We start from the raw sequence: 17,273 nt of genomic DNA, 5'->3' as shown, positions 1-17,273 counted from the left end.
ATTAGCAACATTGCTTTCCTGCAAAGGGCCCACATGCCTTTGCTCTTCTTTTAAGCCTTATGGGAGGGGCCAATCATCTCCAGGTCTTACTCCCGAGTCATCCCTTTAGTTTTAACTGTTCTTGCCTTCTGGCAGCTCTGCACATGCGCGCACCAGGAACAGGCTCCTCCTGTTCCTCTGCCTCTCTGATATCTGACTCTGGAGGCTCTGGAGGCCCTGGTCCCATCTCTGCCTCTAATGCAGAGCCCTCGTCCGAGCCTTCCCCAGACTCCAGGACTGGCCCATGTTCCTCCCCAGCCTCCTCACTGTCCGACTCCGCTGCCAGCTCCGCAGGCTGCTGGCGGACCACAACAGCACATTTCAGATGACTGAACTGGATAATCTCATCTAATGTTGGAAACGAAAATCATGTGACCGCAGCTGCGCTGAAGTAGCCACAGCAACCGGGCAGTGCTGAAGCGATCACAACTTTCCCAAATTTCATTCTCACAGGAAACAATAGGCCCTTGCGTTTTATAAATTAGCCCATTTGAAGTCCTTAATTTCAACAACTCTTGCCTTATGACACACCGGTTTTGTCCAATTGAAGGTTACAAGCGCTCTCATAGAGAGGGGCTCCTCCGGGTGCCGTCAGCTAAACAAAATCGACTGGCGGCCCCCAAGGGGAGGGCCTTCTCTGTGGGGGCACCCACTATCTGGAACGAGCTCCCCCCAGAGATACGGAGGATCCCGGATCTGCGCACTTTCCGCCGTGCTCTTAAGACTCTTCTATTCCAGCAAGCCGGCCTGGCCTAATTTTCTCCCCTGTTTTAAAATTCTTTTAAATTGAAATTTTAATCTGTTTTAAATTATTGGGATTTTTAATTGTCTCAGGCTAAATTATTTAATCTGGTTTTAATTATGTTTTTTAACTTTTGTATCTATGTATTTTATTTTGTGCCTGTTCACCGCCCTGAGTCCTTCGGGAGTAGGGCGGTATATAAATCTAATAAAACAAACAAACAATAAAACAAACAAACAGACGCAAGTTTCAACCGTATATAGATGATTGTATGAAATGAACTCAGAAAAGTTACTCGACACCATTTGTTAATTTGCTTGGCTAAAAGATGGGGACAGACATAAACCCACTCTGCAGACCATTAGAAACACCTGACCTGGAGTAACTTATGGCAGCTTTTCCCAACCTCCCGTTGTGTTGCACTACTAATCCCATCGTTCCCCATCAGCCCACCAAAGAGCAGAGCGGAAGTGGAAGGACATCAAGTTGAGGAAGGCTAGAATAAGGTCTACTCCAAAACCTACCTGTTGGCATTCAGCAACGCCTGCCAATGTTCCTATGGTATTGCATTGGCAGCCTGAAGGAAAACACAAAAGAACAATTGGAGAGTCTGTTTACTGAAGAAGCCATAGTAATACTACTTACAACACATGGATTAAGCCATGACCCATAATGTTAAATTCATCTTCTTTTAATGACCCCAAAATCCCTTGTGGGGTGGAGTCTGGGCAACTCAATGGAGCTAGTAGAATGTTTAATGGCCGGATGCCCTTCCTGTCGCCAATGCAGAGTTTTATTCAGCAGATATATTTTCATTGTGCCCAGAGAGAGAAATATCTGCCTCTACCTAGGATCCAACTCACATCCTCCTGATTGTGAAGCAAGAGTTCCACCTCTAGGCCACCGCACCACTCTTACCCATAATGTTAAATTGTCACATCTTAACTAATACAAGACCTGGTTATAAATGTCTATTATACAATAGAGCTTGGTTGTTTGTTATGTTAGGATTGCTTGGTTTCAATTTCTGATACACCACTCAGAGTTACTGCTAAGCGATTGGCAGCCAAATAATAATAATAATAATAATAATTTTATTTCTATACCGCCCTTCTCCCGAAGGACTCAGGGCAGTGTACAGCCAATTTAAAAACACAAGACACAACAATGATTAAAAATTAAAATAATTAAATAGATTTGGCCGGTTTAAAACCCCAAAAATTTAAAATACCCCAATTTAAAATCATTATGTTGATAGCCCGGCCTGGCGGAACAACAGGGTCTTCAATGCGCAACGAAACACCCGGAGGTCGGAGATCTTATGTATTTCCGGGGGCAGTTCATTCCACAGGGCTGGGGCTCCCACAGAGAAGGCCCTCCCCCTGGGTGTCGCCAGCCGACATAACTTGGCTGATGGCACCCTGAGGAGACCCTCTCTGTAGGAGTGGACTGGCCGGTGGGAGGCTATTGGTGGCAGAAGACGGTCTCGGAGGTACCCGGGTCCTATGCCATGGAGCGCTTTAAAGGTGGTAACCAGCACCTTGAATCGCACCCGGAAGACCACTGGGAGCCAGTGCAGCTCGCGCAGGAGGGGTGTCACACGGGCACAACGAGTTGCGCCCATAACCACCCGCGCGGCCGCATTCTGGACCAGTTGGAGCCTCCGAGTGCTCTTCAAGGGGAGCCCCATGTAGAGAGCATTACAATAGTCCAGCCGGGAGGTGACAAGGGCATGAGTGACCGTAAATTGCTTAAATAAATTAACTGAATAAAAACAGATGTTATGGGTTAGTGTAGCATGTGAACCCATTGTGAAATCAATGCCATGGCTTTATATTTCCATTTATTGCTCTGAGTCAATCGTCTGATTGGGGCGCAGCCTTGGGATACTACACGAAGTGCTCAACTTACAGAATTCATCTAGTGGCCATTTAAAGTTACAATGGCACTGAAAAAACTGGTCTTTTTTAACACTTACGACTGTTACAGCATCCCCATGGTCACATGTTCAAAATTCAGACGCTTGGCAAATGACTCATATTTATGACAGTCACAGTGTCCCGGGGTCGTGCGATCCCATTTTACAACAAGTAAAATCAGTGGGGTAGCCAGATTCAATTAACCACTGTGTTATTAACTTAACAACTGCAGTGATTCACTTAACAACTGTGGCCAAAAAGGTCATAAAATGGGGCAAAATTCACTTAACACCAGAGGTGTGTTTCAGCAGGTTCTGACCAGTTCTGGGGAACCGGTAGCGGAAATTTTGAGTAGTTCAGAAAACCGATAGTAAAAATTCTGACTGGCCCCGCCCCCATCTATTCTCTGCTTCCCAAGTCCCAACTGATTGAGAGGAAATAGGGATTTTGCAGTATCTTTCCCCTGGAGTGGGGTGGGAATGGAGATTTTACAGTATCCTTTCCCCTGCCACGCCCACCAAGCCACGCCCACCAAGCCACACCACGCCCACCAAGCCACACCCACAGAACCGGTAGTAAAAAAATTGAAACCCACCACATGTCTCGCATAGCTACACAAACTTTGGATTCAATTGTGGTCGTAAGTTGACGACTACCTGTAATCCTTCTATCCCTCTTCCTTCCCCCCTCCCCACATCCAGTCAGAGCTGAAGAAGCTTCTTGGCTGAGAAGCGAAATGTCTTCCTCAAGGAAAAAACAAAGACCAGTTGCCTTTTGAAAAAGCACCTTTGGGCAGTGGTGGGATCCTGCCGGTCTGATGATCGCATGCTGTGCACAGTTTTGACAAAACTAAATTTCCACGTTACTTCTGGGGACTAACACAGCTGAGGCATGTCAATCCGCTCTGCCGCATGAATCAGCTGAGGATAAAGTTAAGTAAAGCGTGCAGGGGTGGGCGGGCCCACCTGATCGTCGGAGCGAACCGGTAGGCCCGAACCGATCCGAACCAGCTGAATCCCACTCCTGCCTTCGGGACAACCATGACCTGGATGACTGAGAATCTCCATAGAGATTTGATGGTAAATTCACTTGTCGGAAGATGGGAGCAAGGAGGCCTTCTCTCCTGGATTTAATCCATAGCAACAAGGGGTAATTCTTACTTGTGCATCCAAATGGATTCTCTGGAGTCAGGTTCCAATAGAGCGGTTTGCATTTATCACAAGCTTCACCTTCCACATAGGCCCGACATTCACAGGAACCCTGAGGAACAAATAGGTAAAAGTGAATGAGGAAGAGGTTTAGAGATTTGAAAGAGTCTATCAAAGAATCGAGCCAAAACAACAGTAGTACATGTAATCCTTGACTTGCGACCATTCATTTAGTGACAAAAGTTACAACAGCCCTGAAAAAAATGACTAATGACCATTTTTTGCATTTAGGACCATCACAGCAGCCCCGTGGTCACGTAATCAAAATTCGGACGCTTGGCAACTGACTCATATTTATGACGGTTGCAGTGTCCTGAGGTCACGTGATCACTTGTGGCGACCTTCTGACAAGCAAAGTCAATGGGGAAACCGGATTCACTTAACAACCGGGTTACTAACTGAACAATTGCACTAATTCACTTAAGAACCGTGAGAAGGAAAGTTGTAGAATGGGGAAAAATTCACTTAACAACTGCCTCGCTTAGAAAACAGAAATTCTGGGCTCCATTGCGATCATAAGTTGAGGAGTACCTGACAAAAAATACTGCCTTATACTACATCATTTATTGTTTGGGTTACACAATATGGATTTGGATTAGGGTGCAAAGGTATTGAAAAGTACAGGTTGAATGAAAAGTAATGTCTCCAATGTTTAGTATCTGAACACAGATGGTGTGCAAGAAAACCTGACAAGTTCTTAGGCATGTGTTTCCTGATTCCAGTTACTGGGAAGTGGCTGTAAGAAAAGGTTGCATTTCTATCATTTGTTAATATTTGTTAGTAGGCTTCAGCAATATGTCATGCTTGAATTGTTGACTGTTCTCAGTGTCCTCCAAATGAATTTTGTAGAGATTCTCCATCATCCAGGTCATGGTTATCCCAAAGACGCTTTTTCAGGAGGCAACTGGACTTTCTTGTTTTTTCTTTTGAAGACGTTTCGCTTCTCATCCAAGAAGTTTCTTCAGCTTCTGACAGGATAGTGCGGAATGGAAGGATTTATATTCCTTGCAGGCAGCTGGTAATCTGCATCCAAAGGAGGCAAGGAATATAAATCCTTCCATTCTCCACTATCTGTCAGAAGCTGAAGAAGCTTCTTGGATGAGAAGCAAAATATCTTCAAAAGAAAAAACAAACAAGTCCAGTTGCCTCCTAAAAAAGCTCCTTTGGGACTCCAAATGAATTCCACCGTCAAATGCAGGCTGTATGTTTGCATGTTTCTTAAACAAATTTATATGGCCGTCCAACTCGCAGGTGACCTTGGGCCAGGGGTGGGTTCTAAAATTTTTTACTACTAGTTCTGTGGGCATGGCTTATTTTGTGGGCGTGGCTTAATGGTCATGTGACAATTCTTTAGGATTTAGCAGAGGTACTGGTCTACCAGGCTTTTAACTGCTTGCAGAGCTGTACCGATCTACCCATTTATTTTTTGCAGGCACTGGTCTACCCATTTATTTTTGCAGGCACTGATCTACTCATGTATTTTTGCAGGCACTGATCTACTCATGTAGTTTTGCAGGCACTGATCTACTCATGTAGTTTTGCAGGCACTGGTCTACTCATTTGTTTTCTTTTAACACTGATCAGCAGTAGGGTGGCCCTTTGAAGCCCTGTGGCAAGAGTTTAAACAGTTTTTTTCCCTATACCCATCAGCTGGGACTCAGGAGGCAGCAATAGATTGGGGGTGGGGCCAAATAAAAGGTAAAAATAACGCGGGGGGGACGCGGGGGGGCACGGGGGAGGCAGAACCGGTTCGGTGACGTCATATCGTCACCGCTACCGGCTTGGGAGAACCGGGCCGAACCGGGAGGAACCCACCACTGTCTTGGACGGTGTACAGCATTCAAAATCCACAACATAAGGATCATAACCCCTGTCCCTTTGTGACAACAGCAACACAATCAAATCAACTGGTTCAGCTCCAGCTCCATTTGTGGTCCCCAGGCCTGCTAACAAAACCTCATCTTCAGGACTTTTCAGAAAAGCAGTAGGGTAGGGCCAATCATATGTCCAGGGGAATGATGTTCCATAGGGAAGGGGCCACCACTGAGAAGGCCCTTTTTTGAGGACCCAACAGATATATATCCATATATATATATATCCTTCATAGATGGGGCCTGCACCATAGCCTGCTTTCTTGTCCTGGTGGGCCAAGTGGATGTAATGGAAAACAGGTGGTTTTTCAAACCTGGTCCCAGCCTATGTATCAACCAGCTGGTAACCAGCACCTTGAATTGAATTCTAATGTAATCTACTGGATCTCCTGCATGGATTGCCCCTGTATCTGTACAGGGCAGATGGGTAGGGAGCTAACCACCAGATTGCAAGCACACGAGTGAGCGGTCAGATGAGGAGATCCGAACTCATTGGTAGCCTCCCATTGCAATGAACAAGGGCATGCATTCAATTTTGCAGCTACTAAGATTGTTGGCTGAGCAGGTACAAAGATAGCCGGGAAAATGATTGGAATCTGGGAAATGGGTCCCTTATCAGTCAACAGGTAAATGCTGATTTATCAGATACTTAAGGAGCTGAGGACTTGGCAGCACAAGGAAACAACAGCCAAACACTTAACAGCTGGCCATCAACATACCAGTCACTCAATAGGAAGCCACATCCAATCAGATACCACACAAATACGAGGTGCAGAATAGCCCAAAGCACACACACTGGTAGAGAGAAGTTCCCTGAGGATGAGTTCCAGCATCAGGACATCTGGTCCTGATGACTGACCTAGATTGGATCCTTCATTTTGAACTGTACCTGGTAGCAGATTGGCAGCCATTTTGCAGCTCCCACAAAAGAGGAAAACCATCTTAAGTTCACTTTGCATTCAAACCTCATAGCGTGTCAACTAATAAGCTATGAATAAGCAAGTTCCACACTCAGTTCAGTATTCACGAGACATACCTCAGGTAGAGAATGATCTTCATGTACAAGCCCTGCAGGATTGCAAGATCCCACTGAAACAAACAAGCACAGATCAGAGAAAACATAAAAAAAAGAAAAGAAAGAAAGTACTTGTCACACACTGTTCCTAGAAAGGTACATGAGCTATTTATTGCCAAGGACTTGGCAGAATAACTAATGGTTTACATTTGCTGCCAAGAAGAAAACTGGTTTCAAGGATAAAAAAAAAAATCACATTGAACTAATGCAAAAAGCAAAAAAAAAATTACTATGTTCCAAAAATATTGAACAAAACGCTCGGCTACCAAAGTGAGAATTTTATGTGGTTTTTAATTTCAGCACTATAAACAGTGTTTCTCAATCTTGGCAGCTAGAAGATAGGTGAACTTCAACTCCCAGAATTCCCCAACTAGCCTGCGCCAGCATGTTAATGTATAGACTTCAACTCCCAGAATTCCCCTGCCGGTATGTCAGCTTGAAAATGTGTGGACTTCAGCTCCCAGAATTTCTCTGCTGGCATGTCAGCTTGAAAACGTGTGGACTTCAACTCCCAGAATTCCCCAGCCAGCATGTCAACTTGAAAATGTGTGGACTTCAACTCCCAGAATTTCCCAGCCAGCATGTCAGCTTGAAAATGTGTGGACTTCAACTCCCAAAATTCCCCAGCCAGCATGTCAGCTTGAAAATATGTAGACTTCAGCTCCCAGAATTACCCTGCTGGCATGTCAGCTTGAAAATGTATGAACTTCAACTCCCAGAATTCCCCTGCCAGCATGCCTGCTGGGGAATTCTGGGAGTTGAAGTCCACACATCTTCAAGCTGCCATGTTGCGAAACACCATAAAGACTATGAATAAATCCATTTTAAAATAAGGTTAGCAACACGGCCTGGTATAGTAATAGATATTCTAATAGCCCAACATTTAGATTAACCCTGAATCTTGAAACAAGATTTTAACTCTATATGGAGCACTGTGATTACCTTGACAGTCTGGGAATCCATAGGCCCCGGGAATGCAAGCATCACAGCGCAGCCCACTTACTCTGGGACGGCAAGTACACTGACCAGTTTCTTGATCGCAGGTATCATAAAGAGCACCTTCTATGGAGCAGAGACAAGCTGGAAAAAAATGCAGAAACATTACCCGTGGAGCCTAGAGGGGATGCAATCAATTAATCCCATCAACAGCATTTTGCAAGCAATTGCAAAACATTTACAAATGAACTTCAAAGATTTTATCTATCACTGAATTTATTTTTATCCTGTAAAAAAATAGCAAAGTGTTCATACCATAACAATAGCACTTAAGAGTTATATACGGCTTCTTAATGATTTTCAGCCCTTTCTAAGCGGTTTACAGAGTCAGTCTATTGCCCCCAACAAACTGGGTCCTCATTTTTACTGACCTTGGAAGGATGGAACGTTGAATCAACTTTCAGCCAGTCAGGATTGAACTCCTGACTGTGGGCAGAATTAGCCTGCAATACTATATTCTAACCACTGTGCCACCACAGTGCTCTTATTATCCTGACGTTTCTCTGATGAAAAACATATCATCAGACAACTTACATATGTCCTCAACTTACATATGTCCTCAATTTACATATGTCCTCAACTTACAACCATTCATTTAGTGACCGTTCGACGTTACAATGGCACTGAAAAAAATGACTGATGGCCATTTTTCACACGATTGTTGCAGCATCCCCATGGTCACGTGATCAAAATTTGGACACTTGGCAACTGGCCAGAGTCACTTAACAATTGTGTTACTAACTATTAGCAAGCTTTGTGTTTTTCATACCCTGTATATAAATTATGATTATCTTAAATTATCTTCTCTTTAAGGGTGTAGCAGATTCGCCAATCACACAATCAATCAGAACAGAGCTGGAAGGGACCTTGGAGGTCTTCTAGTCCAACCCCCTGCTCAAGCAGGAGAGCCTGTAGCATTTCAGATAGATGGCAGTCCAGTCTCTTCTTAAAAGCCTCCAGTGATAAGCACCCATAACTTTTGAAGGCAAGCTGTTCCACAGATTAATTGTCCTCACTGTTAGGAAGTTTCTCCTCAATTCCAGGTTGCTTCTCTCCTTTATTAGTTTCCATTCATTATTTCTTGCCTTGCCTTTTGGTGCTTTGGAGAATAATTTGACCTACTCTTCTTTGTGGCAGCCCCTCAAATACTGCAATACTGCTATCATGTCACCTCCTATTCCTTTTTTTCTCTAGACTGGCCATAACCAATTCCTGGAACAGTTCTTCATATGTTTTTGTCTCCAGAAGCTTGATCATCTTAATTACTCTTCTTTGCACTTTTCCCAAAGTCTCAACAAAACAAGGAGTAAAGTAATCAGGATAAATATAATCTACTGAAAACTTAAGTGTAGCAGTGCAGAAGAGGGATGAAATGCTCCCGGTTCGGACCGGATCGCCCGATCCGGTAGTGACAGCGGCAGGTGGTTCGGAGAACCGGTAGCAAAAATCCCTGCCCAGCTGAGCTGTGCAATCATCAGAGGCTTTTTTTTTAAACTTTTAAAAGCATTTTTTCTACAACCTCTTTGGCCGAAAAAATGCTTTTAAAAGTAAAAAAAAACAAAAACCCTTTGACGATCCCAGATGAGTTGCCTGATCGTCAGAGGCTTTTAAAAGTATTTTTTTACAACCTCTTCAGCCGAAGAGGTTGTAGAAAAAATGCTTTTAAAAGTTAAAAAAAAAAAAGTTGGCCACGCCCACCCAGTCACATTACCCCCCCACCAAGCCACGCCCACAGAACCAGTAGTAACAAATTCTACACCACTGGTGCAGAACCTTGCAATACGGAACAAGATACATTCTCTACATCCAAAAGCAGGCTGAAACTGACCGATATCTCACCTGTGCAAGAAGGGAACCCATAGAAGCCTGGGGCACAGTGATTGCACCTTTGTCCGACATAATTGGAATGGCAGTTGCATTGACCAATGGAGTTGCAATTGCTGTCCACCGAGCCCCGAAGGTCACACGAACAAGCTGTAAGAGGAAGGAACATAAATACATGCTGGGAAGACGAATTAAATAATAAGAATATACAAGTTTTGTTTTGTATCTCTAGAGCAGTGTTGGCGAACCTTTTTGGCACCGAGTGCCGAAACAGGGAGCGTGTGGGCGTACACAGGGGAACGCCAGAAACCAGAATGCATATGCGTGTCGGGAACCTGAGCTTCCAGTTTAATGCATGTGTGCCAGTCACCTGGTCTTCCGGTTTCTGGCATGCATGCGTGTGCGAAGACCGCTGGCCGGCACGCATGTGCATGCGGGAACCTGGAACAGCAGCAGACGACGGTTGGCCTGCCCAGAGAGATGGCTCTGCGTGCCACTTCCGGCACACATGCCATTGGTTCGCCATCACTGCTCTAGAGTAAACCATGCAATGAAATAAAATTAAGTGTCCCAAAAGGCAGCCATCTACTGATCTATAGAGCACATGGGATAGTTTTGGACCAATCAATCTCTCTCATCCCATCCCACTTCACAAAGGGGTTGTTATGGGACACAACTGGGAAGTTTCCCTATAAGCAGGAGGTGGGGATAATACAGTTAGCCCTCGACTTACGACCACAACTGAGCACCAAATTTCTGTTGCTAAGCAAGACCTTTGTAAGGTGATTTTTGCCTCATTTTACAACAAGTTAAGTGAATCGCTGTAGTTGTTCAGTTGTAACACAGCTGTGAATCTGGTTTCCCTGCTGACTTTGCTTGTCAGAAGGTCACAAAAGGTGATCCCAGAACCCTGGGACACTGTAACAGTCATAAATAAATTTCCCAAGTGTCCAAATTACAATTATGCGACCAGAGAGATGTTGTGACAGTTGTAAGTGCGAAGACTGGTTGTAAGTAATTTTTTTTCCAGCACTGTTGTAACTTCAAATGGTCACTAAAAGAAGTGGTCATAAACCGAGGACTTCCTGTAATGGATGTTTTCTATGAGTCCTTTCTCGTACTGATATACCTTGGCAGTGAGGGTAGGAGTGATATCCAAAACTGCACTGATCACAATGAGGTCCGCCATATTCAGGTCTGCAGTAGCATTTTCCGGAAGCATCACAGCCGTCGGGCAAGGTCCCAATAGCACTGCAGCCACAAACTTTAACAGGAAAAAAAGAAGATTTTAGGTTTCAAACCTCATGCCCTTAGTGAGAAAATTAACCTACTGTAGAAGTTCAGTATTCGTCAATACGAGCCTGAAAGCTCACCGAGTTAAGTAATTGGGATTCTTGTCAACAAAGGATCAACCGGACTAGCAAAATAAGATTTTACCTCCATCATCATATACCGTACTCAAAAATTTGTATTATTTTATTTATTTACCATGTTTCCCTGAAAATAAGACAGGATCTTATTTTCTATTGAACCCCAAAATAAGGGTGCGGCCTTATTATCGGGGGGGTGGGGGGTCTTATTATTTTGGGGGTGGAAGAGGCAGCGAGCGTGGGACTGGATGTCCCGTTGCTGCCGTCGCCCCCCCTCCCTGTTCTTCATGCCAACCAAGCGGCTGGCCGGCACTGCCCTGGCGTGTCCCGCTGCCGCCTCGTGGAGCAGGACTCTGCAAAGTTTATTGTGCCGTTGTACGCACAAACTGCAGCACCGCTGCAAGCTTCATCATACCAGCACAGCTGATATTCTGCAGCTCGCAGCTGCACCGGTATGTGGAACCTCGCGGCAGTCCTGCCGTTCATGCATTCAACGGCACAACAAGCCTTGTAGAGTCCTGCTCGATGAGGAAGAGGCGGTGGCAGTGCAACGAGTCTCACAAAGACTCATTTCTGGCATTTCTGGCAGGCAGCAGGTAGGGCGGGCGAGAAGCAAGACGCACATCTTATCAAAAATCAGGTGCCTCGCTTAATGACCACAATGACTTAGGCCATAATTCTGGACTCAACTGTGATCATAAGTCAAGGACTACCCGCATTTGACTTCACTGTCTATTCCTGCTTGGCATAACACCTATGTGCTAACTGCCCATAGTTAGAACAGAGAAGAGCAACAAAGATGATGAGAGGACTGGAGGCTAAAACATATATGGAAAGGTTGCTGGAATTGGGTATGTCCACTTTAGAGGAGGAGGAGGAGGAGGAGGAGGAGGAGGAGGAGGAGGAGGAGGAGGAGGAGGAGGAGGAGGAGGAGGAGGAGGAAGAAGTGGTGTTCCAATATCTCAGGGGCTGCCACAAAAAAGAGGGAGTCAAGCTATTCTCCAAAGGACCTGAGGGCAGGACAAGAAGCAATGGGTGGAAACTAATCAATGAGAGAAGCAACCTAGAACTGAGGATAAATTTTCTAACAGTGAGAACAATTAATCAGTGGAACAACTTGCCTCCAGAAGTTGTGAATGCTCCAACACTGGAAGTTTTTAAGAAGAGACTGGGTAACCATTTGTCTGAAATGGTATAGGATTTCCTGCCTCAGCAGGGAGCTGGACTAGAAGACCTCTAAGGTCCCTTCCAACACTGTTATTCTGTTATTCTTCCATATTTGACAACTCACGTTGACATAGCGGGTAGTTGAAATAGCCAGGAGCACACGAGTTGCATAAGTATCCTTGAAACCCAGTTCGGCACAGACACTGTCCAGTTTCGTTGTCGCAGGTACCTTCGTAGAATCCAGGCCCCGAGCATTGGCAAGCTGTGAGAGGGGAGATTAAACATTTTAGGACCATAATTACAGACCATAATTGTCTCTACACAATAGCACTAGCATTTAGACTTATATACCGCTTCACAGTGCTTTACAGCCCACTCTAAGCGGTATAGAATCAGCATATTGCCTCCAACACTCTGTTGTGGCCCGTCAGCGGCCTGTGCAGATTGTAGCTGATTCCGACAACGAGGAGGCTGGTGTGGTGCTGCGCCAGCAGCCTGTGCAGCTGGCGCTCGATTCGGACAGTGAGAAGGCTGGAGAAGTGACACCCCAGGACACTGTAACTATCATAAATACAGAAAGTCCTCGACGTATGATTACAATTGAGCCCAAAATTCCTGTTTCTAAGTGAGACATTTCTTAAGTGAGTTTTCCCCACTTTATGACCTTCCTTGTCACAGCTGTTAAGTGAATCACTGCAGTTCTTAAGTTAGTGACACTGAAACATCCTGCAGCCAAGAAGGTGTTGTGGCCCGCCAGCGGCCTGCGCAGATTGTAGCTGATTCTGACGAGGAGGAGGCTGGTGTGGTGTTGCGCCAGCAGCCTGTGCAGCTGGCGCTCGAGTCGGACAGTGAGGAGGCTGGGAAAGATGTGGTGCCAGAGGCAGGGAGTCAGCCAGGGCCTTCAGAACCTCCAGAAGCTCCTTTAAGTGAAGAGGACGAAGAGGAGGAGCCTCTTCTCAATGCACGGGCACACAGAGCTGCCAAAAGGCAGGAGTGGCTCCTCAGGAGGAGGTTGGGGCTGATTGGCCACTCCCTTAGCCTATTTAAGAAGAAACGCCGCTTGCAACAAGCTGTAGAGAACAACTTTAGTTCACTCTCTTTCGTGTCTGCAAAATTGCTTCTGGGCTTTCTGCCAACTCTAGTAAGACTGTGATTACCTTATCTTAGAAATCTGGTTGATAAAGACTAAGTTATTTGAGTAAAATAAGCTTTGTATAGAGTTTGTGTGTGCTGCGTTCTTTGGGGTCCGTAGCTGGCGCAGAACACAATCTGGGTCCTCATTTTACCGCCCTTGGAAGGATAGAAGGTTGATTCAACCTTCTGGAGTCGGTCAGAATCGAACTCCTAGCAGTGGGCAGAGTCAGCCTGCAATACTGCATTGTTCCCACTGTGCCATCACAACTGATTAATATCAACAATCTCAAGGCAGTCAATAATATTACAAAGAGTTTCCACCACGAGACAAGAAATCAGAACTTCTTTGTCTTCCACTATAAGTTGACATGAACAGAGTATACATGCTAAAACAAAGCAGAGGTAGCCCTTGATTTATAATCTTTCACTTAGTGACCGTTTCAAGTTACAACGGCACTGAAGAAAGTGTCTTATGACCGTTTTTCACACTTGCAACCATTGTAGAATCCTCATGGCAACGTGATCCAAATTTGGATGCTTGGCCACCGGCTCAAATTTCTGACCGTTGCAGTGTCCCTGGGGTCATGTGATCCCCTTTTGCGACCTTCTGACCAAGCAAAGTTAATGGGGAAGCCAGATTCACTTAACAACCTGTTATTCATTTAACAATGGCAGTGATTCACTTAACAACTAAGGCCAGAAAGGTGGTAACATGGGGTAAAAACTCACTTAATGACTGTCTTGCTTAGCAATTGAAAATTTAGGCTCAGTTGCGATTATAAGGACAGTTTGAGGACATTGTCTACAAATTTAATGAACATAGAACACTGCATTTATTTTCTATCAATGCCTAAAACTTTGTCCTGTCACATCTGGATCAGTGGTGAAATCCAAATTTTTTACTACCAGTTCTGTGGGCGTGGCTTGGTGGGAGTGGCAGGGGAAGGATATTGCAAAATCTCCATTCCCACCCCACTCCAGGGGAAGGATACTGCAAAATCTGCATTCCCACCCCACAACTGGGGGAAGGATACTGCAAAATCTCCATTCCCACCCCACTCCTGGGGGAAGGATATTGCAAAATCTCCATTCCCACCCCACTCCAGGGAAAGGATACTGCAAAATCTCCATTCCCACCCCACTCCTGGGGGAAGGATATTGCAAAATCTCCATTCCCACCCCACTCCAGGGAAAGGATACTGCAAAATCTCCATTCCCACCCCACTCCTGGGGGGAAGGATATTGCAAAATCTCCATTGCCACCCACTCCAGGGGAAGGATACTGCAAAATCTCCATTCCCACCCCACTCTGGGGCTAGCCAGAGGTGTATTTGCCACCTCTCTGAACTACTCAAAATTTCCACTACCGGTTCTCCAGAACCTGCTGGATTTTACCACTGATCTGGATCCTACCATTTCTCTCCCTTCCTTCAACTATCCTTCAAAAACTAGTTTTCCCAGGAAACCATCTCATGATCTTTACATCACTGGTTAGGCTAGGGTTTACTCACGTTGGCAATTTGGTCCGTAGTAGCCAGGTACACACTGATCACACTGCGTCCCTTGGAAGTTTGGTTTACACAAACACAACCCACTTTGAGCATCTTTCCTGCAGGTGTTGCCTCTTGTTCCAGCAACGTTGCAGTCACAGTCTAGAAAACAGGTACAAAGGTGGAACCATCAGGCAGGGTTTGTGTGAAGCTGAGAAGAATCCTGACTTCTGGTGAAATCCTGCTAGTGTCAGGTTTCGAGGTCGTCTCAAATAAATTGCATTTCAAACAAAGTCTTTGAAGGAAAACTCTTATTTATTAAGCACCACATTTTAAACCCAGCTCCATTGAAGCCAACACTGACTTCCAGACCCAAAACCCTCCCTTTCCGTTCCCTACTCCCCTGCACTCATTGGCCATCTTCCAAGTCATTCTACCCCTAATCTACTGCTCCAGCTCAAAGGAATTTCCCCCTCCCATCCCATCTCCTAGAGGATATTATCTCCAGGGAAAATAAGTAGGTGAAAAGTCAAACTTCCCTTTCCAGACACCTCCGCTCCTCCTTCTTATGTCAGCACTAGAGTAAATGCAGCTTAAAGTGCTGACAGCTAGGATGTCAGGATTCGATCCTGATTCTATATCCTAAAGAAACCATCGCTTTACTACGTAGGTAGCATGAGAATTTCGAAAAGTGAAAATAAAATCAAAAGCTTACTTATTATCTGCCCAGCTGGAAGGACCTGTTCTCCAGTAGCATTGTAAGATAAAATTGAGATCGCTATATGAAAGAAAAGACAACACAAAAATTAATCCTATGTAATGAGAAAGTTGATTAGTAGTTAAGCACTAGACTAAAATAAATCCAATTCTCCATAAATATAGGTGGCCCTCGACTTACAATCCTTTGTTTAGTGATAGAAGTTACAATGGCGCTGAAAAAAAAGTTACTTATGACCTGTTCTGACCTGGCTCTCAAACACGACAAACCATCTGTAGTTAAATAAATGTTCCCTTTATTAGGAGCGTCAGTAGCCCTGGTAAAAAGTCTTTCTCTCTCACACACACAGCAGGCTAACAAGTCTGTCCAGCAGGGAGATGGATTCCATCCCAAGGATCGGCCCATAGATTTCCACTGCTCTCCTCTCCTCTGCCTTCTGCGCATCCACACATCAGGCACTGGACCCAGCTGTTCCTCCTCTTCCTCATCAGCCACCTCCAGACTTGGAGGCTGTTGACTCTCCAACTGAGGGCTGATGGACAGCCCAGGCTCCACCTCTCTCTCTCTCTCTCTCTCTCTCTCTGCCAGCTCCATTCCCTTTTCCCCCTCGGAGCTCTCAGGTTGCCTTGATGCTGGCACTGACTCCCACACCGCCTCCTCATCTGAGTTGGCTGCTAAAGGGGCGGCGGTTGACAAATTACAACATGACCGTTTTTCACACTTATGACCGTTGCAGCATCCCTGTGATCACATGATCAAAATGTGGATTCTTGGCAACTGGCTTGTATTTATAATGGTTACCATATGCCAAGTCATGCGATCATCTTTTGCAACCTTCTTACAAGCAAAGTCAATGGGGAAGCCAGATTTACAGTACTTAACAATTGTGGCATGAAAAGTAGTAAAAACCGGGCAAAACTCATTTCACAACTGCCTTGCGTAGCAACAGACATTTTGGGTTCAATGGTGGTCATAAGTCGAGGTCTACCTTACACTCCAATTTGGATCCCAAAATATCAGCTGCACTTGGAAATCCATTATTTCTTTCCATGAAATAGCTTAGCCTCATATTGACCCTCCTGAAGACTTCACAATTTCATAGCTGATCAGAAAGATTCCAACACCCCAAGAGAGGTAGGCACTCAAGAGTTACGGGACCAGTGCTTAGTTCCGAGACTAATACTTACGGTAACAATGGGGGAAGTTCACGTAATTGTCTGCACAAGCATCGCAATGTTCTCCTGAGTAGTTTGGCTTGCAATAGCAGCGGCCAGTGAAATCTTCACAAGTGCCATCGGTAAAGTCCGAGTCACAGTTGCAGCCTAAAAGGAGAGATGATGTCAGCATTTTTATTTATTGATTGATTGATAGATATCCTACCTACAAATAACTCAAGACTATAAACATGCTGGATATTCAAAGCCATGGTGGCACAGTGGTTAGAATGCAGTACTGCAGCCTTCTTCTGCTGCCTGCCGGCTGCCTGCAATTTGGCAGTTCGAATCTCACCAGGCTCAAGGTTGACTCAGCCTTCCATCCTTCCGAGGTGGGTAAAATGAGGACCCAGATTGTTGGGGGCAATAGGCTAACTCTGTAAACCGCTTAGAGAGGGCTGTAAAAGCACTGTGAAGCGGTATGTAAGCCTAAATGCTATTGCTATTCCTTCCTCCTCCTATTTTTCCCACAAAAACAACCTTCTGAGGGGGGTTGGGCAGAGAGA

At 45.2% G+C, this 17,273-nt stretch overlaps 1 protein-coding gene across 2 annotated transcripts in view; it reads right to left on the bottom strand.

Moving 5' to 3' along the window:
• Window positions 1-17,273, bottom strand: part of LAMA5 (laminin subunit alpha 5) — a 236,639-nt gene that overhangs the window by 115,631 nt on the left and 103,735 nt on the right. For both annotated transcript variants that reach the window (XM_087889038.1, XM_087889037.1), the window contains exons 10-19: window positions 16,741-16,875; window positions 15,551-15,613; window positions 14,857-14,997; window positions 12,336-12,473; window positions 10,804-10,938; window positions 9,690-9,824; window positions 7,797-7,934; window positions 6,816-6,868; window positions 3,861-3,960; window positions 1,306-1,358 (exon numbers count right to left, since the gene is read on the bottom strand). In XM_087889038.1, coding sequence (XP_087745164.1) covers window positions 1,306-1,358; window positions 3,861-3,960; window positions 6,816-6,868; window positions 7,797-7,934; window positions 9,690-9,824; window positions 10,804-10,938; window positions 12,336-12,473; window positions 14,857-14,997; window positions 15,551-15,613; window positions 16,741-16,875 — 1,091 coding nt within the window. The remainder of the gene's footprint in view (window positions 1-1,305; window positions 1,359-3,860; window positions 3,961-6,815; window positions 6,869-7,796; window positions 7,935-9,689; window positions 9,825-10,803; window positions 10,939-12,335; window positions 12,474-14,856; window positions 14,998-15,550; window positions 15,614-16,740; window positions 16,876-17,273) is intronic.

The sequence above is a fragment of the Pantherophis guttatus genome, chromosome 3, assembly GCF_059756535.1.
Source record: "Pantherophis guttatus breed Tessera chromosome 3, ASM5975653v1, whole genome shotgun sequence".
Lineage (NCBI taxonomy): Eukaryota > Metazoa > Chordata > Lepidosauria > Squamata > Colubridae > Pantherophis > Pantherophis guttatus.
This window is presented reverse-complemented; position numbering and strand designations above follow the sequence as displayed.